The sequence below is a fragment of the Grammomys surdaster genome, unplaced genomic scaffold (genome assembly GCF_004785775.1).
Source record: "Grammomys surdaster isolate TR1022 unplaced genomic scaffold, NIH_TR_1.0 270, whole genome shotgun sequence".
Lineage (NCBI taxonomy): Eukaryota > Metazoa > Chordata > Mammalia > Rodentia > Muridae > Grammomys > Grammomys surdaster.
Window position 1 is genome coordinate 1927237 of NW_021604711.1, and position 23300 is coordinate 1950536.

Sequence of the window (23300 nt, forward strand, 5' to 3'; positions counted from 1 at the left end):
AGGAATTGAACCCAGGTCCCCTGGAAGACTAGCCAATGTTCTTTTTGTTTTCCCTAGCCAATGTTCTTAACTGTTGAGTCATGTCCCCAGCACCCCGCCCCCCAGGCAAGGTCTTGCTATGTAGCCTGGGTAGGTTTTGAATTTGAAGTAATTCTGACTCAGTCCCTTGAGTGGGGAGATTACAGATGTATACCAGAAGCAGGCCCCAATACATCATACCTAGTGTTTTTCTTTTTTCCTCTCAATTGTATGGCAAGTATTTTTCAAGGACCTATTGTGCATTCGTTATCCTTTTAGGCTAGGTCCTCCATCTGCAAATCCAGCAGGAAACTATGGTCTCCTCTAGAATGTCTATCCTAACCCTCTATTTCTATCTATTCTTAGCAAACTTACTCATTCTTCAAAAGCCAACCCTAATGTACCAATTTTTGGGGAGCTTTCTCAGCCTCCCTATCCCCCATCCCTGAGACTTCTCTCTCTACTGTCCCACTCTTGAGCCTTGGACGGTCCATCCGGTGATGACAGAAGCTGGGATTGGGTTACCCAAAGATTGTAGAGTAGGGGTCAACTGTCCTTAGGGAGGGGTAAGGACAGATGTGTCTGCTGGAAATGCTGTTCATAGAGTGAGTCTGGTACATCTGCAGCTCTGCCTCCTTCCTCAGGCTTGCTTTCCAGCCACTGAGCAGCTGCATTGGAGGACAGACCAGAAATACTTCTCATCTGTAAGAAATGACTAAGGGTCATAGGTCCAGGCCAAGGGCACCTGGTAAAGACATGTGGAAGGCTGGAGTATGAAGCTGGAGCAGATCTGAGTATCAAGAAACCAGAGGCAGGCCCCCAAACATCTAGACTACTGGTGTGGGGCTTCCCTACTAAGGGCAGTTGTCAAGGCAGGCTCTGGCTTCTGGAGGCCCAGTGGTCCAGCTTTTAAAAATCACTTGTGCTAAGTAACTCTTGGCTGCATCTGTGACTCCATCCCAGCTCCAGATAGATCCTCTTGGGTTCTTGAGTTTTTCCTCCTGTCCCCTTTGGTCTCCTCCAAGGTTCTGGTTTTTGTCTAGAGTCACTGGTCCAGAGAGGCAGAGCAGCTACCCTCAGGCCATGGAACAATCTTCTGGCAGGAAGCAGTGAAAAGGTAGACCAGGTCAGAGGAGGGTGATCTCGCTGGGGGGCAGTGTGAGCCGCTCCTCCCGGGCGCTGAGCATGGACTCCACATGCACAGCCACCACTCGACACAGCTCCAGACCCTGCAGAGTAGGAGACACAAAATACTCTCTCTCATTCTCATTCTCTCTCTCTCTCTCTCTCTCTCTCTCTCTCTCTCTCTCTCTCTCTCCCTCCCAACCCACATTTCTGTCTCTGTCTCTCTCTTTCTCTCTGTTTTTTAGAGACAGGGCTTCTCTATGTAATAGACCCGGCTAAACTGAACCTTGCTTTGTAGACTAGGCTTACCACAAATTTAAAGAGATCTGCCTGCTTCGGCCTTGAAAGTCCTGGGATTAAAGGAAAACAACACTACCACTGCCAAGCTCAAGATTTTATTAGATGTAAGTCCTATAGATTTTAAAAAACGGTCTGGGGCTGGAAAAATAGTTCAGTAGTTAGGAAGGCTTACTGCTTTTCCAGAGGACCTGGGTTCGATTCCCAGCACCCACATGGCAGCTCACACCTGTCTGTGGCTTTAGTTCCAGGGGATCCAACGCTGTCTTCTGACCTCAAATGGCACTAGGTACTCACATGTTTCACAGGAATTCACACAGACAAAGCCTTTGACCAGTAAGACATATACACATAAAATAGATTAATTAAAAAAATAGTCTGTCATGTAGGGATTGTGGCTCACTGTACAATGCTCGCCAATAATATGTGAGGTGTTGGATTCCATCCCAGCACAGATCTCCCCAAATTAGTCTAATCAACAAATGGTAAGATTTAATTATGTATTATCATCAGTTACCCACAGTACCTGGCATTTTGAAGGGGTCGCTACAGTCCTCGACTCCCTGACTGGATCTGTAGAACTTCATCTGTATGTGGTTCTCAGACGAAGGCTAAGACTGAGTCCTGGGGCACTTCCTGAGTGTTTATGCCTGACTCAACAATAATAGAAGTATTTCCTGGTCATATTCGGCACCAGGCCTGTCATAAGAGTTTTTATGAGTAATCATAAGAGCATTATCCTATCCCTGGGTAACCCTACACTTCACAGAGTTAGGGTTTGAAACTTGGGAGCCACATTCTGAACTATTCTTTACTGAAGTGAAAGGTGACACCTGTGGCCATCCCAACTATGAGATTCCTCTTGTTATGATGTCAACAGGAAGTGTCTTCCCCAAAACCTCACTGGTTAGAGGTTTAGTCTCAGCTGATAGGGTCTCATCACTGAAAGGAGGTCAGATGGTGGGAACCCTAACATCAGTGGATGAATTCACTATTGGAAACTAGGAAGCGAGGCCTGGTTGGAGGAAGTAGGCCACTGGAAACATGCTTTTGAAGGATATCTCATTCTTGGATTTTTTTCCTGTGGGGCTCCCTCCACCTGCTTTGCTCTCCAGTCACTATGAATGAAGCCCAGCAGCCTTTCTCTGCCAAGGCCTTCTGCCATGGTGTTTTTGCTTTAACACAGGCCGAAAAGCAATGGAGTCAGCTGACCATGGATGGAAAACTGTAAAATCCTGGCTCACAGTCCACTGTTTCTCCCTCAAGTTACATCAAGTGTTTGTCACTGTAATGAAAGGCTGACCAAAACAGCCCCCTTAAAGTCTATCTTTTGCCTATTCACAGGCCTTGTTTATGCCTGTCTTAGCAGATACGGAAACAGGCTCAAAGACAAACAGGGATGCTTCATGATTCCCCTGCACAGCTTGTCAGAGTCTACAATGCTACTACATTTGGAAACACCTCCTCCTGGGAGCCATCCCTAATTGCCCTTATACACATCAAATCTCCTGCGCACCCTTTCCAGTATGTACCATGGTTATGTAGGGAGATTTTTTTTTTTTTTTTTTTACAGATCTGAGATTGTGGTTGAGAGCCAGTGCAGCAGGCGACTCAGTCATATCTGTTGAAGCATGCTATGAGAGATGCTCAATGGTTGTGTGTCAAATGAAGGAATGAGTAAAAGACCATATCCTTCCACACACAGGACAGAGGCAGTAGCTTCTTCCAAGGAGGGGACTGCAAGGAACTGGAGAAGCCAGAAAGATTGTCATACACCCATCTACCCAGCCATTCACATACTTACCAACCCAACAAGCACACACTGAATGTCTACTATGTGTCAGGCACTATGCTGAACAGATAAGGTAGCTAGGGTCCTGTCTTCCTGCCACTGATGTTCTGAAAGTGGGAGGCAGGCAAAAGGAACACGAATTTGTAAGTGATATGCAAGGTGTGCTGAGGGCCACAGAGGCAGAGTTGGCAAGTCATTAGGAGGAGAGCCAGGAAGGCTTTTACAAAGAGGGGCTTTTACGATGAAGCTCAAATAAAGGGAGGGAGGGAGCCCTGTGAGGAATTAGAGAGAGCAGGTAGAGAGAGCAGTCAGTACAAAGGATGGGTGGGGGAGGCAGATGACTCCAGCACGGAGGAGCTGTAAGAGGCCAGGAAGGTGTAGTGATTAAACAGGAGGAAAGAGAGTGGAAGCTGAAGGGGTGAAGAGAACAGATAGAGAGGGAGGGATGGCAGAGTCAAAGAGCCTCGGAGGAGCCTCGGGCTCAGGCTAGAGCAGGAAAAGGGGGAAGGACACGTGTGCTGGCTAGTTTTATGTCAACTCGCCAGAGGTTAGAACCATCTGAAAGGAGGAAACTTCAATTGAGAAGATGCCTTCATAAGATCTGTCTGTAGGACATTTTCTTATTAGTGATTGATGGGGGGAGGGCCCAGCCCCCTATGGGTGGTACCATCCCTGGGCTGGCGATCCTAGTTCCCTAAGAAAGCAGGCCGAGCAAGCCATTAAGAGCAAGCTGGTAACCAGTATCCTTCCATGCCCTCTGTATCAGCTCCTGCCTCCAGGTTCCTGACCTGTTTGAGTTCCTGTCTTGACTTCCTTCAATGATGAACAATGATATGGAAGTGTAAGCCTAATAAACTCTTTCCTCTCTAACTTGCTTTTGGTCATGGTGCCTCGTCACAGCAGTAGTCCCTAACCAGGATGTCACCACTGTAGAGATCATTTGAAAGCCCTGGGGGCAGACAGATTGCAGGGAAAGAAATCATGGTTACCAGAGGAGGGAGACAGGGCAAAGGGGTGTAGGGAAGGGCCATCCAGGAGCCTAGTCCTGGGTCACAGGTTCTCTAGGGCTCTTGATTCTGGCTCTTATTTCAGCAGCAGAGGTGGTACAGTGGAAGGCTCAGTCTCACAGGGAAGGTGGTGGGCTAGAAAGGGCAAAAATGCAGCCAATTTCAGTCTTGTCCTTCTCTCTGCTTCAGTTCTGTTTCTGTTTCTGTTCTGATGCTAGGGGCCACAAAATTTAGCCAGAGTCTAGTTTCCTAGTCTAGATGTCACAAGAAAAATGACTTACCTTGCTCCCAACTCCAGGCCTCCACAATCCAGCTGCCATGTCTCAGCCCAGGTCAACTTCCCTAAACCTCCTGTGCAAACCTGTCCACTCGCCAACCTCCTATGTTCCCTAGTGACTTCAGAAAGCTCCCAACTACTTCTATTATTTCCTCCTCCTCTCCCTCCTCCTCTCCCTCCTCCTCCCCTCCTCCTCCTTTTCTTCCTCCTCTTCCTCCTCCTCTTTCTCCTTCTCCTCCTCTTCTTCTTCCTCTTTCTCCTTCTCCTCCTCCTCTTCTTCCTTCTCCTCCTCTTCCTCCTTCTCTTCTTCCTTCTCCTCCTCTTCCTCTTTCTCTTCTTCTTCCTCTTCTTCCTTCTCCTCCTCTTCCTCCTCTTCTTCCTTCTCCTCCTCTTCCTCCTTCTCCCTCCCCTCCTCCCCTCTCCTCCATTTTTTTCTTTCTTCTCTAGACAAGGTCTCTACCCCAGGATCGTCTTTATAGCTGAGGATGACTTTGAACTCAGAATTCTCCTGACTCTACCTTTTGAGGTTCCTGGGATTACAGGTATGTACCATGTACTACCATGACCAGTTTTGTGCAGTGCTAGGGATCAAACTTACAAACTCATATATGTTAGGCAAGTATTCTAACAACTGTTATATCTCATCTCCCAGAGTTTTAATTTTTTTTTATTTATTTATCTTGGTTTTTTGATTTATTTATTTGGTTTTCTCCATGTAGCCATGGATATCCTGGAACTGGAACTTACTCTGTGGACCAGGCTGGCCTCTAATTCACAGAGATCTGCCTGCTTCTGTTTCCCAAGTGCTGGGATTAACGACATGTGCCATCATCACCTGGCTCCCAGGGGTTTAACATTCAAATTTGAGACTTCTCTTTCCCTGGTGAATCTTCCTAGTACCCTGCCAAACACATTACTATTCTGCAAACAACCTGTATCCTTCCCCCAGAATGCACTGCTAAATTGCTTCCTGGGGAGGCCTCCACAATGGCTCACAGCTCTGTTCCCTGCACTGGGCTGTTTACTTTCTGGGCATAGCCCAGGCTGGAGAAGAGCCCAGTGTGTAGAATGAGAAAGCCAGAGCCTCCTGACAGAGTCTGGTTGACTTACTTGCTCCAGCTGGAGCTGCATGGTTCGCTGGGCTGCCACATCCCCCAGGGAGATCTCCACATACGGGTAGCTGGAATTGGCTGTGGGCTGCTGAGTCCATGTGGACTGGATCTCCTTTAGAGGAATCTTCACAATCAGCTCCTGGGGATGAGGACAGAGGAGCCAAACAGGTGTGAGGGTGAGGGTGATCTCTACCATGCCAACCCTTCCCCCACAGGTCAGACAGAAAGGCGAAAGGCCCAGCTCTAAGCCAGTTCCTCAGATACTCGTCAGCTTTGTGGCCATTCTGATCTCAGCTTCCTCACCAGGGGAAACTGATTCAACCAACATTGATGCTTCCTGCTTGAGATGCAGAGAGTAGTGGGGGCTGTGGGGCTCGGACCTTTATATCAGAACTGCTTCTGGAAACACCCATATTCCTTACTAAAGAGCTTTATTTCTGGCCCCCATGCAGAGGAAAGTGGAGTGATGGACAGTTAGTACCGCCCCTAGCTACTGACCAATGGGGATGTTGACTGAGGATCATGGCAGCTCCTTACCCCAGGAAAAAAGGCACACCTCTACTCTTGGGGACAAAGAAGCCTGTATTGTCTTCCAGGGTCTCCAGCCACTGCACACCCAACCTTTCTCCACCCTACTTCTTCCAGTGTCCCCTAGACTCACCTCTAAGCAAACCTCTTGTCCCCAAACTCACAGCACATGTTTTTCTGGTGTTTTTTGTTTTTATTTGATTTTTTTTTTGTTTGCTGTTATTGTTACTTTTTTTTGTTTGTCAAGCCAGAGTTTCTCTGTGTAGTCCCTGGCTCTTCTCCTGAAACTTGGTTTGTAGACCAGCCTGACCTTGAACTCACATAGTTCTGCCTGCCTCTGCCTCCCGATTGCTAGGACTAAAGGGACCAGGTTTTTTTTTTTTTTCGTTTTGTTTCTATTTTTTTTATTGGTTGTTTTATTTACATTTCCTATGTTGTCCCCTTACCCCATCCCCCACCCACCCAGGAACCCCTAATCCCCTCACCCCTCCTCCTTCTTCTCTGTGGATGTAACCTCTATCTACCCCCACCCCCACCACCACCAGGTTTGGTTTTAAGCGCGGGAACTAAGAAAAGTGTGGCAAGTCCATCTCCCTGACTATAGGAAGCCTTAGCTCCCTGGAACCTGGCTATATTTGGAAGCAGGAACTGTAAGGAGGAGTTAAGGGGTCAGGGATAGAATGCTTGCCTGGTATTGAGGGCTCTGGATTCGATCCTCCGTATGACAAGATAGAGAGATAAAAGGTAGGCATGGTGGCATATGTCTGTAACCCTATTGTTGGAAAACTGAGTCTGGTAAAATCACTGAGGGACAGTCTGAGCCACAAATTTATACAGCCCTGACAAGAGAGGTAAGTCAGCTAAAATGAGGCCACTAGGTTAGGCTCAATTCCAGCATGACTAGTGTTCTTATAAGAAGAGAAAAGTTGGACACATGGACACCAGGGATGTGCCCATACAGAGAGGCCACGTGGGGACACATGAAGTTACCCTCTATAGCCAAGGAGAAACCAAAGCTTGAAAGCTTCAGAAATCTTGGAAATTTCACCTTGTGTTGCACAGGGCTCCCAGGCTGTGGTATGAAGCTGCGGGAGCCCGACATACTAACCACATACTCTCGATGTGGTATCAAGCTGCAACAGCCCGACATACTAACCACACGCTCTCAATGTGTTTTCCTACATGTCTCCTTTCGCATAGCCCTGTCTGGGCCAGAACTGTATTATTTCCACTTTCCAAAGGAAGCCTCTGAAGGGGGAGGGATTGGCTGCAGACCATGCAGTGGGTAAATATGTAGCAGGCATGTTTGCCCCCAAGAGTAGGTAGAGTGTCAAAAGGCAGCAGGGGACAGGCAGGCAGGGCCTGGCAGAGGCCACTCACATGGGTCTTGGTGCTGAGGAAGTTGAGGCCATTATGGTTGACAGCGAGGATACAGGGTGCTGGCACCGAGACATTGCTGCAGCTCTGGATGAAGAAGAAGGAGGAGCCAAACAAGGGGAAGGCACTGAGGAGGCCTGCAGTGTGGAAAGCCTGTGATCAGGACACCTGCGCCAGGACAACAGGACAGCCACTGCCCTGAGCTACCAGGCTGCCTGCAGAAGCTGCTCTCTGCTCCAGTCTTCTCCAACCTCCCTTCCTCCCTCCTGGCCTCTTCCTGTTACCTCACCTTCTTGTTCCTTCGCCTTTAGCTTGGTTGCCACCAACCACTGCTTTTGTATAAAGAAAACAGTATCTCCACCCTCCCTCTAGCCACCCTGAGCTCGGCTGCCCCTCCCATGTCTCCAGCCCGCCTCCCAGGCAGCTCTCACCCAGGAACTGAGCACGGGCCTGGTGAGGACTGAGAGCCTGGGTCTGCTGCCGGTGTTGGCTAACCAGGTTGAGCCAGGTGTCACCGGCTGTGGTGTGATAGAGCTGGGCTGGGATGTACTCTTGGACTTCACGCCTGTGTGTAGAAGGTAGAGGGCTCCTGAGAACCCTGTCAGCTGTCCATCCCCACTGCAAAGCAGGCATGACACCAAAAAGACATCACTGCCATACTTGTCTGGATTATTAAATGTAGGGGAGCATGGAAAGGAAATATAGGGTCCCTACTCACAGCTGAGGGAGCTGAGGCTTTGAGAGCTAGCCAAGAGGCCCAAGGTCACGCAGTGCCTGAGAGACCTAGTGTAAGCAGGGTAAGATCCACTGGCCGTCTTAGCACCCAAGCAGGGAGCTCAAGGCAAAGGGGTGAAAAGCACAAAGGTTCGGGACATCATCCAGATGTGCAACACAGGAAACCAGGCCGTCTTTCCCACCTGTCTCAGTTCCTGCTCTCACCCTCCTCTTTGTCACATGCAGAATCTCTCAGGACAGACCTTATAGCTCGTGGGCGTGCAGAAAATAACAATAGCAGCCCCAGACCATCCCACCTGCCCTGGGCTGCAGTTGGGAAAAGGGCTAGGAGAAGTTGAGGCAGCCACTTCCCCTCCCGGAGCTCCCCTGTACTACCTGGGTAAGAGGCCAGAGATAAATGTTGAGGGTCTTCCTGAATTGTTGTTGTTGTTATTATTCATTTTTGATATGTGCTTCTTTGGTTGTTTTGAGACAGGATATCACTATGTGGTATTGGCTGGCTTGAAACTTACTATGTAGACCAAGCTACCCTCAAACTCAGTGAGAGCTCTTGTCTCTGCCTCCTGAGTGCTGGGATTAAAGCATGCTTGACCTAGTATGTAGCTGGGGATGACAGATGACTTGAATTACTTCTTCAGATAAAGTCTCTCACTGAACCTGGAGGCACTCAGTAGCTAGACTCTTTGGCCAGCAAGCCCCAGGGAGTCTTCTATCTGACCTTCTGAGCCCTGGGATTCTAGGCACATGCTACCATGTCTGGCACTTTCTGCAGGTCACTGGTGGAGTGCAAGCTAAGGCCCTCATGCTGGTGTGGCAGCACTTTATGGAGTGAGCCATCTCCTAGCCTCTGGATTATACTTCTCAGGGTCTCTTCTTCCTGTTCACAGTCATTCCATGACAAGTGACTTGTGAGTTGGGTGTGCTGCTTCAAGCCTGGATATCTTAGCACCTGGGAGGTGGACGCAGGAGTTCAGTGTTATCTCCAGCTACATATTACATACTAGGTTAGCTTAGACTACATGAGACCCAGCAACATATTACACACTAGGTTAGCTTAGACTACATGAGACCCTGTTGCAAAAAGAAGGAGGGGAGGAGCATTCTCAGCATGAGATACATATACTAAAGATAGTATCTTGCAGGCTGCAGCGATAGCTATATGGTTAAGAGTACTGGCTGCTCTTCCAGAGGACCCACGTTCAATTCCCAGCACCCACATAGCAGCTCACAACTGTCTGCAACTTCAGTTCCATGGGACCTGTCACCCTCATATAGATACACATGTAAGCAAAACACCAATGCACATAAAAATGAAAAAAATCTTTAAGGGGGTGTTGCTGGAGAGATGGCTCAACAGTTAAGAGCACTGACTGCTCATCCAGAGGTCCTGAGTTCAATTCCAGCAAACACATGGTGGCTCACAACCATCTGTAATGGGATCCGATGCCTTTGTCTGGTGTGTCTGAAGACAATGATACTGTATTCACAAAAAATAAATAAATCTTAGAGAGAGACAGAGAGAGAGAGACACAGAGACAGGAAAGGGAAGATGGGAGAAGGGAGAGGGGAGAGGGGAGGAGAAAGGAGAGGGGAGGGGAGAAGGAAGAAAGGAAAGAGGAGAGGGGAAGGAGGAGGGAGAAGAGAAGAGAGAGAGAGAGACAGAGACAGAGACAGAGACAGAGACGCTCTATATGTATTAACATGAAACAGCAAGCTCCATTTCAATTTGTCTTCTGAGATGGGCTACCCAGTCTAACCTTGAGTTCCTGGGATCAAGTGACCCTCCTGTTTTAGCATCTCCACTGCTGGGATTATAGGCATGTGCCACCACACCTGGCTCAGTGAATGTTTATGTGGCTAAATCCTCAAGGCTGTGTATATTGTCTGGCTGCCAAGGCATGTGTGTCTCGAAAGTTTTCATTGATCATTGTGTTCTGAGCAATAACAATGCATTGCAGGAAAAGAAAAGAGCTTCCAGGCCAGGAAAGCCTCTTCCAGTCTAATTGGTACAGAGGGGAAACTGAGGCCTAGGATCAGCAGTTGTGGGATAGGAGAGGGTGGGTGGCCTGCCCTCCCTCCCAGTTGAGACAGGTAGACAGGTGCTCACACGCTGGGCAGGTAGAAGTGGTCCTTGGCGCGGTGCTGCAGAGAAGCCAGCTTGGACACCTGCTGGAGTTGTTGCTCAGTGGGCTGGCTGGCCGGCACACTGCTAAAGAGGCCCTTCAGGTAGTCAGGCAGAACCTGCAGGAAGCAGTTGCATGAGGAACTGCTGGACAGAAGCGCACTCAGGCATCCACGGTCAGGGGCTCTGAGTCAGGCCATTGCATGGACTCCAGTCCTTCCCACTTTTAGGAGTTTATGGTTCATTGGTTTTCTGGTTTGTGAGGAATGAGGATAGACGCATCTGGAAGCAGAGCTCTGAAGGGTGAAAACTATGAGAGAGTTTCCATAGTAACATGGGAAGAGTGTAAAACAAAACACACAGAGTATAGTAAACACTAGATACATGTTTCTTGAAATTGGGACCCAAGGCAGACAGTGTATCAAACTAGACTTCTGAGTTTCATCTGGAGTCTCTGATCCTGTAGATCTGGGGCAGAACCAGTTTGTATCAAGCTTCTGCTGGTCCTTGAGTAGCACACTACCAGGATATGCAGAGTTAGGTCTCAACACTGTGCGGCCCCAGAAGGAAGTTGCTGTGTGTTTTAGAAAAGGTCTCTCTCTATAGCCCTAGCTGGCCTGGAGTTTGCTGTATAGACCAGGCTGTCCTCTAACTCACAGAGATCTGCCTGCTTCTGCCTTGTGAGTACTAGGATTAAAGGCATGTACTACAACATCCAACAATGTGGTTGTGTTTTGTACGTGGAACTGCTAAAACTTTGGTACAAGTTCCACAAAAATCTGGGTGTGGCATGTGTGGTATGCTACCTGACAGGCCATCATCAGTTTACAGGGTTCAGAACAATAGAGGGGTTGCATCTCTGACCTGATTGTAGTGCATGGTCACATACAGCTCATTCTCAAACTTCAGTGGCTGATCCCAAAGCACCCGCCGGAACCAGAGTGTGTAGCCACCGTCCACCTGCTCCATTTCTGAGGCTACATCTAGTATGTAGGCCCGGCAGCTTAGTGGACACACATGCTGGCCTACAGGGAGAAAGAGGCATCACTGGGAGAAGGAAAACTGTGGTGTAAGCAGCACCAACCTGTGAGCCAAGTGGAGTATCACCAGCAAAGACGCAGCTTCCTTATTAAGGAGAACAAACTTCTTACCGAACAGGATGCTCATACACTAGTGAGGTGCTGGTGATCACAGGAGGACACCACACCTGGGAACAAGTGGCATTCCACTTCTCCCAGGGAAGGAGCATTGAGTGCTCTAGAATGCCTACCAGGGTCTAGAAGGGGCCTTGGATTCTGCACTAAGAAATCCCAGCTCCTTTCCAGAGGAGACTGGGGTCACAAAGAAGCACAGTAGGCCTTAGCCAGGAGCTTTTCTGCAGACCTCCTTCAGGAGAGCCTGCTTGCTGGACATCTGTGATGGGTAGGGTTGAAGGCATGAGTTCTAAGCTGGGAGAGGTACATATGCTTCTCCTTTGCACTGAAGTCCTGCTACCTGTCTGTGGTGGTTTGAATAGGAATGGCTCCCATAGACTCGTGTTTGAATGCTTGGCCCATGCATGGGGAATGACACTATTAGGAAGTGAGGCCTTCCTTGTTGGAGTAGGTGTGGCCTTGTTGGAGGAAGTGTGTCACTGTGGGGGAGGGATTTAAGGTCTCCTATGCTCAAGCTCTGCCCAGTGTGGAACACAGTCTCCTTCTGCTGCCTGAGGATCAAAATGTAGAACTCTCAACTCCTTCTCCAGCACTATGTCTGTCTGCCTGGATGCTGTGAAGCTTCCTACCATGATGATCATGGACTAAGCCTCTGAGATTGTAAGCTAGCTCCAATTACATCCTTTCTTTTATAAGAGTTGTCTTGGTCATGGAGTCTCTTCATAGCAACAAAACCCTAACACTGTCCTGCCTCTTCAATAGAACTGTACTATGGAGGGTTACTTGGCATGATGATGAGAGTCCAGAATCCTGAGGCCAGATTGCCTGAGTTCTGACCTCCATTGTGCAACCTTGAGCAAGTCACGGTGTCTGAGGACAGTCTCTAGAGATAGCAACATCCTAATGCCTGGAACTTGTGACTATGTCACCTTATGGCAAAAGGACCTTTGCAGATATGACTAACAGTCTTAGATTTCAGGCCAAGTGGAGGCACTAAAAATGCTAAGAGAGGCAAGAGGCTCAAGTGAGATGTAGGGGCAGCGTTGAGGTTGGGGTAGGAGAAAGACATCTGAAAATCACACTCTTAGTTTCAGGGGCAGGGGAGACCCAAGCCAAGCAGTGTGGGCAGCTTGGAGAAGCTGAGAAAGGATGAATACAGATCCTCTCCTAAAGCGTCCAGAAGAAAGCAGGCTTGGCTATGTTCCTATTCTAGTCTCTGATTCTCAGAAGTGTAAGACAATCCATCTATGTTATGATAAGTCACTTGGCTTCTGGTGTGCTATAGCAATCACCAGAAAACTAATACAGCTTCTCTGGGCCTTAATTTCCCCAACTGTAAATAGCAAAGAGTCTACTGTATTGAGTTGTTCTGAGAGTTAAAAGATTTTATAGGATTAGGGCCTGGGGTGGGGGCATTTCTCAGTCATAGATGGCTTGCCTATGATCCACAAGACCCTAGGTTTGATTCCCAGCATAGCCCCAAACAAAAATGAACAGATCAACCACAGGCTTTTACTTTGACTCATGCCTACTATATGCTCAATACATGTCTACTGTTCCAGCCATACTGCTACCTGCCATGCCCATCCCCCTCTCCCCTGGCTGGACCTGGGGTAGGAAGTTCTGAAGCGCTCATGAAGGATGACTGGAGATGGTTGTGATTACCAGCTGGTGGAAGGCAAGACTAGCCTAGAGTGGGCATGATGCAAATTGGAGGGGTTTTGGGGGGCTGGAGAGATGGCTCAGTGGTTAAGAGCACTGACTGCTCTTCCAGAGGTCCTGAGTTCAAATCCCAGCAACCACATGGTGGCTCACAACCACCCATAGTGAGATTGGATGCCCTCTTCTGGTGTGTCCGAAGACAGCTACAGTGTGCTCATAATAAAATAAATAAATAAATCTTTAAAAATAAATAAATAAATAAATAAATAAATAAATAAATAAATAAATCTTTAAAAAAAAAAGAAAGGAGGGGTTTTGGGGCGTGTGAGAAGGTCCCTGTGTACCTAGGGGCCTTTAGGAGAAGGGCCCACAGGACATTGAGAGGGATCCCATGCTCCTGTGAGGGCTTTGAGGACTGGAATCAACGTTCCTATGTGGGATTTCAAGTGTCTGATTGTATGGATGAAACGTTCCTAAAATGTAAGTACCTAGAGAACAGCTTCTCTGACTGAGGAGGCCCTGAGGGGCCTGAGGGGCCAGAGCAGGATTCAGAGGTTCTGTCCTCCTCAAACCCCAGTTTGGAAGGCGAGACAGTCTTGTCCAGAACATAATAAAGTGGGAGAAATGAAAGGCTTGGGGAGAGAGCTCATTAGTGCAGAGGTCCTCTCTCATGGAGGGTGCAGGCTTCAGAGAAAGTAACCTTTGGCCTGGCTGTCAGGGCAGAGCAGAGAGGCTCCCACGGGCAAAGGTGATGCTGAGTCATGAAGGAGTCTAGAACGTTCAGTCCTACTCACCTCGGTTGGTGACAACAAAAATGACATATTCATCGAAGGCTTCAGGGCGTGTCAGGGCCATCTCAGTACAGAGCCCCTCTATGACATCCAGGGCCACCTGGGAAGGCCAGAGAGGTAAAGGTGGGCCTTAGCCACTAACCAAGATGCATAGGACTCTGTGGCTCAGCCTACAGAATACAGCTCTTGGAACTGGCTCCTGATTTGTCTTTTCATATTCTTTGTGTGACTCTAGACTATGTGACACTTAGCCTCTTGAAGTCTCAGTTTGCTGTTCCACATTCAGTATCTATAAGGGACCTATTGCAGATATCCTGAAGACACCAAACTTCCAAGATGAGTAAGTAGATTACTTAAAATTTTATAGTTATTTGCATGTGACCCACACATATCCTTCCTAGATTTTCAATCAACAATTTTTTTTTTTTTTTGGCTTTTCGAGACAGGGTTTCTCTGTGTAGCTCTGGCTGTCCTGGAACTCACTCTGTAGACCAGGATGGCCTCGAACTCAGAAGTCCACCTGCCTCTGCCTCCCAAGTGCTGGGATTAAAGTCATGTGCCACCACTGCCCGGCTTCAATCAACTCTTAACTGATAATAGCAAACATAGCAAAATGCTGTGTGAACATATGTCATACAATATTGTTTAGAGAAAGGTAAGAAAAGAATCTTTACTGTCCCAGTGTGACAGCTGGTTAAATCTGCAGACGCTGAACCCACTGTAGTAGCGAAGCAACTAACTGTAAGTTGTGTCTCCTGAGGCTGTGCAGGAGCCGCTGGATCACCGATGCTCACCCGACCTGACCCAGAGCCTGGTATCCCTACCTTTAGCACAAACTTGCTGAGACACCCTCACTTACTGTGCATGTTTTGATTTTCAGATGGCGTTCAAGGCCTCCTGGAAGAAGAAAGAGCTGCCTCTTGGAACTGCGGCCTGCCTGGAGTAGGTAAGCAGGAGAAAGATGAAGACCTGACCCTCCTGCCCTCATGGGAGTCCCCTAATCCAGAGGCATGTTGATGCAGGATGATTGACAGGAACTATCTTAATACACCATGCGGTGTACGTGCATCAAGCCAGGGATTCTAGGCAGAGCTTGTGTCTCCCACTCATCTTGACACCCTCTCCCCCCCAGCCCCCCACTGGTCCCCAGCCCTGCCGTAGGCTCACCAACATAGCTCGAAGCTCCATACTGCTGGGGAACTCCAGACGGCCTCCAAAACGCAAGGTCTTCTGTAGGTTCTGTTCACAGGCCTTGGCAATCCCTGCAGAGGCAGAGAGCAGAGACCTTGCTCAAGGTTGGCCATGGAGGAGAAGGTTCCACTTACCTCAGCCACGTGCTCCCTACAAGGAATAGGTCTCATTCCCTTTCTGCTAACTGAGAAAAGTGAACTCAGCAAGGGGCAGTCATTCGCCAAGATTATGACCTCCAGCAGGACCCAAACCTACATCTTGTGGGGTTGTAATCTGATTTGCCCTTGGCTTTGTATGGACCTAGAGATACCTATGCTCCTTAGCTGTTGCTTATGTTACTCACCCTCAAATGGCTCAATGGATGGCATGATGGTGCCCAGTCCCTGTCAACTGGGACTGCAGACCGAGTGACCTGCCTCACCGAACAGCACAGGGCAGAGACCCCCACCATCAATGCTCCATGCACCTAAGCTACGCAGTACTCTCTCCTCTCCAGGGGTGGAGTCAGGAATTCCAGGGCACACACTGTAGTCATCTCCCACCTCGAGCCCTTCCCTAGTTATCTGTGATAGTTGACAATCAGAGGAAGATTGAGGGGGAGGGACTCCCCTGTGTTCTCTATGGCTGCCATCTCTATAACTGATTAGAGGGCCCTGGCCCTTCTATTATTTGGAACTAGGGTCTTAGTACATGTAATCATTTTTTTTTTCGTCAACTTGACACAAACTAGAAACACCAGAAGTAGGAAACCTCAGTGGAGGAAGTGCCCTGCCAGACTGGCCTGTTGACATGTCTATGGGGCATTTTCTTGAGCAATGATTGGTGTGGGAAGGCCTGGCCCACTGTAGTTAGTTGTGTCCCTGGGCAAGTGGCCCTGGGAGGTAAAAGAAAGGTAGATGAAGGCTGAGTGTTGTGGCTCCTTTAATCCCAGCACTCCAGAGGCAGAGGCAGGTGGATCTCTGAGTTCAAGGCCAGCCTGGTCTACAGAGTTAGTTCCAGGACAACCAGGGCTACACAGAGAAACCCCGTCTCGAAAGAAAAGAAAAAAGAAAGGTAGCTGAGAGTGAGCCTAAGTGTAAGCCAGTAAGCACTGCTTCTCCAAGGTACTGCTTCAGCTTCTGCCTCCAAGTTCCTACCTGGAGTTCCTGCTCTGACTTCCCTTCCTGATGGACTGTAAGTTATAAGATGAAAACAGACCCTTTTCTCCCCATAGTTGCTTTTGGTCATGGCGTTTTATGGTAACAAAAGAAATGACACTAGGTATCCCATGCTGGCCTGGAACTCCTCATTTTCCTGCCTCAGTGTCCTGAGTGCTGGGATTACAGATGTGAACCACTATGTCTGGGCTCTTTCTTAGAGTTGCCATGGAAACAAAGCTGGAAGCCCCTTTGTCCATATTGTAAAGGTAAAGCTGAGACTCTGCCACCAACTGCTGGCCACTGAAGACCCTGCACCAGTAGAAGCAGTGCCCTGCTTTGCGTTCTGGGTTCTTGCTCTACCTCCTTCATTTCTCCTTCCTGTCATGCATTTCCACTTCTGAGCCTTGACTCCTACAAAGTCCATCTGGAAATTCTTTCTGTGCAAACACTGCCCAGGACAATTCTTGCTCCAGGAAGCCTTCCCTGGCCACACCCACATGAGGTCAGAGGAGCCTCCTCACCAATCCCCTTGGGATCTCCATGAATGCTTGTAGAGTCATTGTATATCAGTTACTGGACACCAGCCAACTACCAGGCTTTCTGGTTTTCCCAGCCCATGGCTGCATGCCCTGTCCCTGTGTGAGAGTCCCCACTCACAGCCCCTCACCTTGGAAGGGCAGACCTGGAGTCCAGCTCACATGTTGGAGGAAGCGAATGAGGTATGGGTAGAAGACCTCCGAGCAACTGTAGTAGGCAGCCATGATGTATAGCAGCCTCCAGCCTCGCTGACAGCTGTCCCTGTAACACACAGGGGTCACATCACAGGTGGCATAGAGGTGGACACAGGATCTAAGACTGGTCAATCAGAGTTCAGCCAACTCTAATTGTTGTATCCTGAGCCCTTGTGGTTGGTTCAAAAATGTACGAGCATGGTGCCAGCTGAGGAGTTGGGAGCTTCTTTCATTTTTGAAAAGCATTGAAAATACTGAAAAATATTATTCAATGTATATAAGAATCTTTTTTTTTTTCTCAGGAGCTGGAGAGATGGCTCAGCAGTTAAGGGCACTGACTGTTCTTCCAGAGGACCCGGGTTCAAATCCCAGCACTCACATAGCAGCTCAAAACTGCCGGTAACTCCAAGATCTGATACCCTCACATAGACATACATGCAGGCAAAACACCAATGCACATATAACAAAGGTAAATAATTTTAAAAAAAAATTTTTTTCTTTCTTTTTAAAATTTGTTTGTGTGTGATTTGCATGTATAGGTATGGGTATGCCATGGGGAGTATGTGGGGGGTCATAGGACACATTTATGAAGTTTGTTTTCTCTTCCCATTTTTACATGGGTTCTGGGAATTGAACTCAAGTTGTCAGGCCTGCCTGCAAAGCAAGCTCTTCAATCTCAGCCATCTTGCTCGCCCCACAAGGACCGTATTTCAGGCTGGGAAGGTGACAAGGTGGATAGAGAGCTTGCTCCTCAAGCAAGAGAGCCTGAGTTTGGATCCTCAGCCCTGAGGTAAAGCTGGGCATGGCAGCATGTGCCTGCACCCCCAGTCCAGAGCCTTACCCCAGAATTCTGAGTACTTGCCCACCTCTGCCCCAAACTTCACTTCTGGACCTTCACTCCCAGCCATGACGAAATGAATTCCCTCCCAGGGTAATCCCTGCTCCAGGAATCCTAACCCTGGCCACTATCTGGGGGAAGGAAGGAAGGAAGGAAAGAAGAAAGGAAGGAAGGAAGGAAGGAAGGAAGGAAGGAAGGAAGGAAGGAAAAAAGAAGGGGAAAGGAAGAAAGAACAATAGAGGAAATTACCCAAAGTCAACTTCTGGTCTCCACATTTGCATGCACAGGTGAGTGTGCACACACACACACACACACACACGAGAGAGAGAGAGAGAGAGAGAGAGAGAGAGAGAGAGAGAGAGAGAGAGAGAGAGAGAAAGAGAGAGAGGCCGAGCCTATAAAGGCCAGACTGACATCAAACTTCTACTTAAGCTTCTGAAGAGCTTACAGCAAGTGCCACTATGCCCAGTGTGACTTTATTTTAACTCTCTGGTGCTTTGACATTAACTGTCCCTCATTGTGGGAATGAGATCTGTCCTAGTTCTTCCTATCTGATCCCTCATTCAAGGACATGGTGAATGACAAATGTCAAGGAGTTTGTGCCAATCAAACCCTTTATGGGGAACTTTAATCAGTTAAGGAGTATAAAATGAGGCCAGGGCCGGGTGGTGGTGGTGCACGCCTTTAATCCCAGCACTTGGGAGGCAGAGGCAGGCGGATTTCTGAGTTCAAGAGTTCGAGGCTAGCCTGGTCTACAGAGTGAGTTCCAGGACAGCCAGGGCTACACAGAGAAACCTTGTCTCGAAAAACCAAAAAAAAACAAAACAAAACAAAAACAAAACAAAACAAAACAAAAACCAAAAAAACCCAACAACAACAAAACGAGGCCAGGTATAACTGCAGCCCGTTGTCTGTCCTCAGCATTTCAGCATCTCAGAAATACTGTACAAGCTCTTTCGTTTTTGTTTAAATTTTCTTTATATTTACTTACGTACATGTACACATGCATTTGTACACACACGGAGGCCGGAGGACAACTTCAGGAGTCAGTTCTCTCTTCTATCACACAGGTTCAGGGGACTGAACTCAGGTTGCCAGGCCGGGAGGCAAGCACCTTTACCAGCTGAGCCATCTCACCAATCCCCGCTCCCACTTTGTTTTGAGACAGGGTCGGTCTCATGTAGCCCAGGCTGGCCTTGAACTCAGTATATAGCTAAGGATGACCTTTGACTTCTGTCCCTCCAACTTCTGCCTCCTGAGTTCTGGGATTACAGGCAGGCCACTACATCCAGGTTTTTCTCAGGTTCTTTTGTCAGAAGTTGCCCTTCAGAGACTGGAGAGACAGCTCATAGGGTAAAGGCATTTGCCACCAAGCTGGGTGACCTGAGTTCAATCTGGAGACCCACATGGTAGAAGGGAGAACCTCTCATCCATTTCCCTCAACTTCCACACATGTATCCTCACCACTAGTACCCTACCACTAAGTACAATGTGGGGTTTTTTTGTTTTTCTTGTTTTGTTTTTTAGATTTTGAGTATACTATCTGCAGTTACATCTCCATGCCAGAAGAGGGCATCAGATCCCATAACAGATGATTGTGGGCCATCATGTAGTTGCTGAGAATAGAACCCAGGACCTGTAGAAGAGCAGCTGGTGTCCACAACCGCTGAACCAACTCTCCAACCCCTATGATGTGTTCTTTATTCCAAGTCGGATTTGGAAGGGTGAAACTTTCTTGAAAGTCCAAATTGAAGTTCAAATTCTCATTTCTCTGCTTTACCAAATATCAGTAAACAGCAACTGGAGTGTTAGATTAGGAAAGTCCCAGGAAATTCTGGGAGCTTTATGGACTGTCTGATCCTCTCCTATCCAGGGTCAACTCGTTTGAATGACTGACAAAAATATGTGTTCTTCTGGCCAGGACTTGGAAAAGTGTTACAGGAGTTCTTATGCTCAGCCGCCCACCCTCAGCGGCCCAATAGTGTTGTAACGGTGAAAGCAGAAAAGAGGTGTCTTAGTAGGAACAGCCACAGGGAGGCCAGACCCTACTCCTCCAAGTCCACCTTCTTGGACTTGAGAATTTCTGCAGCAAACTGAGTCACTATTGCTTTTCTTATGATTCCTGAGCTGAAGAAATGTTTCTTAAAGTTGTCACTTTGCTAACTGTGAGAGACTGCATGGGAATGTTACCAACCTAGAAGTTGAGAATGGAGGAAGCCTGTCGCCCTTCTGAAGAGTCATTGTTGATGATGATGATGATGTGGGGGGGGGGGGGTGTGTGCGCTTGCGCATGCGTGCGTGCCTGCCTGTCTGTGTGTGGGTATGTGCACATGAGGGCAGTAGGTACCTGTAGAGGCCAGAAGATAGAGTTGGATCCCCTGGAGCTGGAGTCACAGGCATTTGTGACCTGCCTGGCATGGGTGCTGGGAACTGAACTCAGTTCCTCTGAGAGAGCAGTAAGTACTCTTAATCTCTCAGCCATCTCCCAGTCCTTGAAAGGTTGCTTTCTAGTGGCACCTAGACTCAACTGTGCCTGAAAGCACACCCTGACTGACTTTCGGGTGCTTGAACTAATAGGTTCTTTGGCTCAAACCACCCTGAGTTGGGTTTCTGTTGCATGGAACCAAGAACAGGTTATTGCATCCCACACACCTAGGGATTGAAAATGAAGATTTCTGGCAATGAAACGGGGTTGTCTTTTTCATAGACGAGGAAGAAAGAGGAGAAATGGCATGCTCTAGACCAAGGAACTCCCAAAACATAAAGCAGGGAAAAGGGGGAGTGGAGCAAAGCTGAGGCGGGAGAAGCTCTGAGATGGGGGAGTGTGGGCACAGTGGTCTGGGAGGCTTAGGCGACTCACTGCTTAGAGCTGGTGTTGTCGGTGATCTGCTTCACAATCTGGCAGTAGCATTCATCTCTCATGACCTCATGATCTCCACAAAGCTAAAAAAAGGCAGGCCCAGTCACCTGCTGTGCCAGGTCTGGACGTTCTCAGAGAATATGTTCATTCCTCTCTGGGCAACATAAAAGGTTTCCCACTGCACTGTAACTGACAACTGGGGAAACCAAGGCACAGAGCAAGAAGGAAGCATGAGGCAATGCTTCAGGACTGACCTTCAGGAGGGTGCAGAGTACATCCAGTTCACTCTGGCTCTTCAGCGGGGCATCTCCCATGAATCTCATCACAGCTGTAGGAAAGACCCATTCTGCTCAGGCCCACCATGCCCAGGCTGCCCATCCCAAGGGCCCCCCAAATTCCATTCCTTCTCTGGGAGTCTGGTGCTGAGACAGCTAGAGGCTTCCATTCTCTTCAAAGGGCCTCGGGTTTGGGAAAGAGACAACTCTGAGAACCAGAGAAGAGAGGTAACAAACACAGGTTACACAGTATTTGTATCCCACACACCTACAAACATGTCAACTGCCATCTTGTTGAGATTGCTGTCACTGAGTTCAATGAGGGATTCCTGGATCGGGACCTGTGAGGAGACCAAAGGGTTGTATCATAACGGAGTGGGAACAAAACAGAAGAAGGTCTGCAATATGCTTTCAGACTGAATTACAGCTGCCTGGAGAGCCCACATCACAAAATAGGGACAGCCACTGACTGTGCTGCAAGGAAGCCTGGCTCCAGACCTGAGAGCCAGAGGCTTTCAATGGGGACAAGTATTTGCTCTAGGGGATAGAAAGGTTTCTGCAACACCACTTTACAGATGAGGAAACTGAGGCACAGAACATGCACCTTAGTGAAGCAAAGGATGTCCTCCAGAGTTTTGGATTCCCGATCCTCCTTAGACTTCAGCTTGAGGCCATCCCTGCAACAAATGGGCGCCGCTACCCAGTCTTGCATCCCCGCCTTTGGCCACATCTCTGCCCCTTACAGTCAGTTTCCCGACAGGAAGACACCCAGAGTCTGAGACTAAGGGGCCTCCTGATCCACCCTGCAGAAGCGAGCTGGTGGCCAACAGCCTGACCGAGTTCAAGACAAAGAAGGGGAAAGAGGAAGACGGATCACTACCCACCGGGGACGCCTCCGAGGGTCTCGGAAATACTTCTGGGCAAATTCGAGCATAGTGCTCGGTGGGAGCGTCACGGAGTCCTCTCCGCTGTCAGCTGAACGCGCCCTGACTGGGGGACCCTGTGGGATAGGTGCAGTTGCCAAGGTCCATCGCCACCCCTACCTCGACCGTCCTGTGAAAGCTGACCTCCGGACCGGCCAAGTATCTAGACTCTTCGAGCCTCACTCACCACTTGCAAAGACTCCGCTTCTAAGTCAGGCCCCGCCCTCTAGGCCAGTCCCTTGCATGGGATTGGCTGCATCCACGTCTGGCCCCGCCCCTGGAGTTTCCGCCTTGCCCCTCACCTCTCTCCGGCGTCCCACCTCTCGTGCGGCTGCTGCAGAGGCCACGGCGGCGGCCACCGCGGCAGCCCGGCCCCGCCCCGGCTCCGCTGGGAGCTGCAAGAAGTCTGGTGCAGCGGCGGGCTGCACGAGCTCTGAAGGAAAGCGTCCTACGCGCCCGTGGACAGCCCCGAACCGCCAGCCTAGGAACGTGTAGAGGAAAAACGAGGTCTTATCTTGGGACAGAGCGGGTCCTTTAAGGAGGTTTTGGCGCCCCCTTGGCCTATTCCTAGTACTGTTTTTGTCTTTTTTTGTTTTTGTTGTTTGTTTGTTTTGTGGTACTGGGAATGAATGCCAAGAACAACAGGCTACAGGCTTGGAGACACATCTCAGCCACATGTGCAGGCAGAGGTTGGGTTGAAGAGCTGTTGGCTCACACTGTCAGATCACCATAGGAAACCAAGGAGGTACCAATAAATTCTTATCATGTGTCTGCAGTGTGGCGCTCCAGGTTCGGAGTATGTGCAAGTACTCACCAAAGTCAGGGCCTCTCCGCCGCAGCTCCTCCAGGTACACCAGTTTCTTTCGGACTACACAACCCGCGCTGTAGCCTGTGGCAGGAGCTTGCATCAGCATATGCCAGGGAAGCCCTTCTCCCAGCCTCCCTTCTTTTGCGCTCTTCCACCCAGCCATGGAACTGACCCACTCTGGGTGGTTCCAGGCTCTGCAGGTGGATGATGTCACCCTTGTGGAAGGATAGCAGCTCAGGGTCTTCAGACAGGAAGTTCCTCACTGCCACCACATAATCAGAATCCTGGGAAACACCAGGAATAGAGAGTGCTGTGTACTGACTGCCTTCATTCCAGGAGCTTCAGCCTTTCTACTGCTCCCTCCATTCTCCCAAGCCACCAGAGAAGGGACATTCCCTAGGTGGGCAGGGGGAAGTGACAAGTGTCTTCTAGATGGGCAGAGGGTAAGGCTTTACACCGATAGAGCTCCACAGGCCTGAGGTTCCTGAGCACACTCTTGTGCCTTAGGCATTGATCCCTCCCTAAGCCTTCTGCTGTC

At 49.0% G+C, this 23300-nt stretch overlaps 1 protein-coding gene and 1 long non-coding RNA gene across 2 annotated transcripts in view; one reads left to right on the plus strand and one right to left on the minus strand.

Annotated features, from left to right (window-relative positions):
• Nucleotides 1–1145: 1145 nt before the first annotated feature.
• Nucleotides 1146–23300, minus strand: part of Myo15a (myosin XVA) — a 55391-nt gene continuing 33236 nt past the window's right edge. The window contains exons 48-65 of the mRNA XM_028776549.1: nucleotides 22935–23046; nucleotides 22769–22843; nucleotides 22257–22435; nucleotides 21916–22031; nucleotides 21636–21708; nucleotides 21300–21372; nucleotides 21011–21084; nucleotides 20757–20839; nucleotides 16995–17125; nucleotides 15165–15259; nucleotides 14857–14934; nucleotides 14001–14097; nucleotides 11255–11415; nucleotides 10376–10509; nucleotides 7965–8098; nucleotides 7537–7670; nucleotides 5627–5767; nucleotides 1146–1247 (exon numbers count right to left, since the gene is read on the minus strand). Coding sequence (XP_028632382.1) covers nucleotides 1146–1247; nucleotides 5627–5767; nucleotides 7537–7670; nucleotides 7965–8098; nucleotides 10376–10509; nucleotides 11255–11415; nucleotides 14001–14097; nucleotides 14857–14934; nucleotides 15165–15259; nucleotides 16995–17125; nucleotides 20757–20839; nucleotides 21011–21084; nucleotides 21300–21372; nucleotides 21636–21708; nucleotides 21916–22031; nucleotides 22257–22435; nucleotides 22769–22843; nucleotides 22935–23046 — 1992 coding nt within the window. The remainder of the gene's footprint in view (nucleotides 1248–5626; nucleotides 5768–7536; nucleotides 7671–7964; nucleotides 8099–10375; nucleotides 10510–11254; nucleotides 11416–14000; nucleotides 14098–14856; nucleotides 14935–15164; nucleotides 15260–16994; nucleotides 17126–20756; nucleotides 20840–21010; nucleotides 21085–21299; nucleotides 21373–21635; nucleotides 21709–21915; nucleotides 22032–22256; nucleotides 22436–22768; nucleotides 22844–22934; nucleotides 23047–23300) is intronic.
• On the plus strand, nucleotides 14045–14944 carry LOC114628634. The gene is made up of 3 exons (XR_003712501.1): nucleotides 14045–14114; nucleotides 14233–14337; nucleotides 14878–14944. It is a non-coding gene; the product is annotated as an uncharacterized LOC114628634 (long non-coding RNA).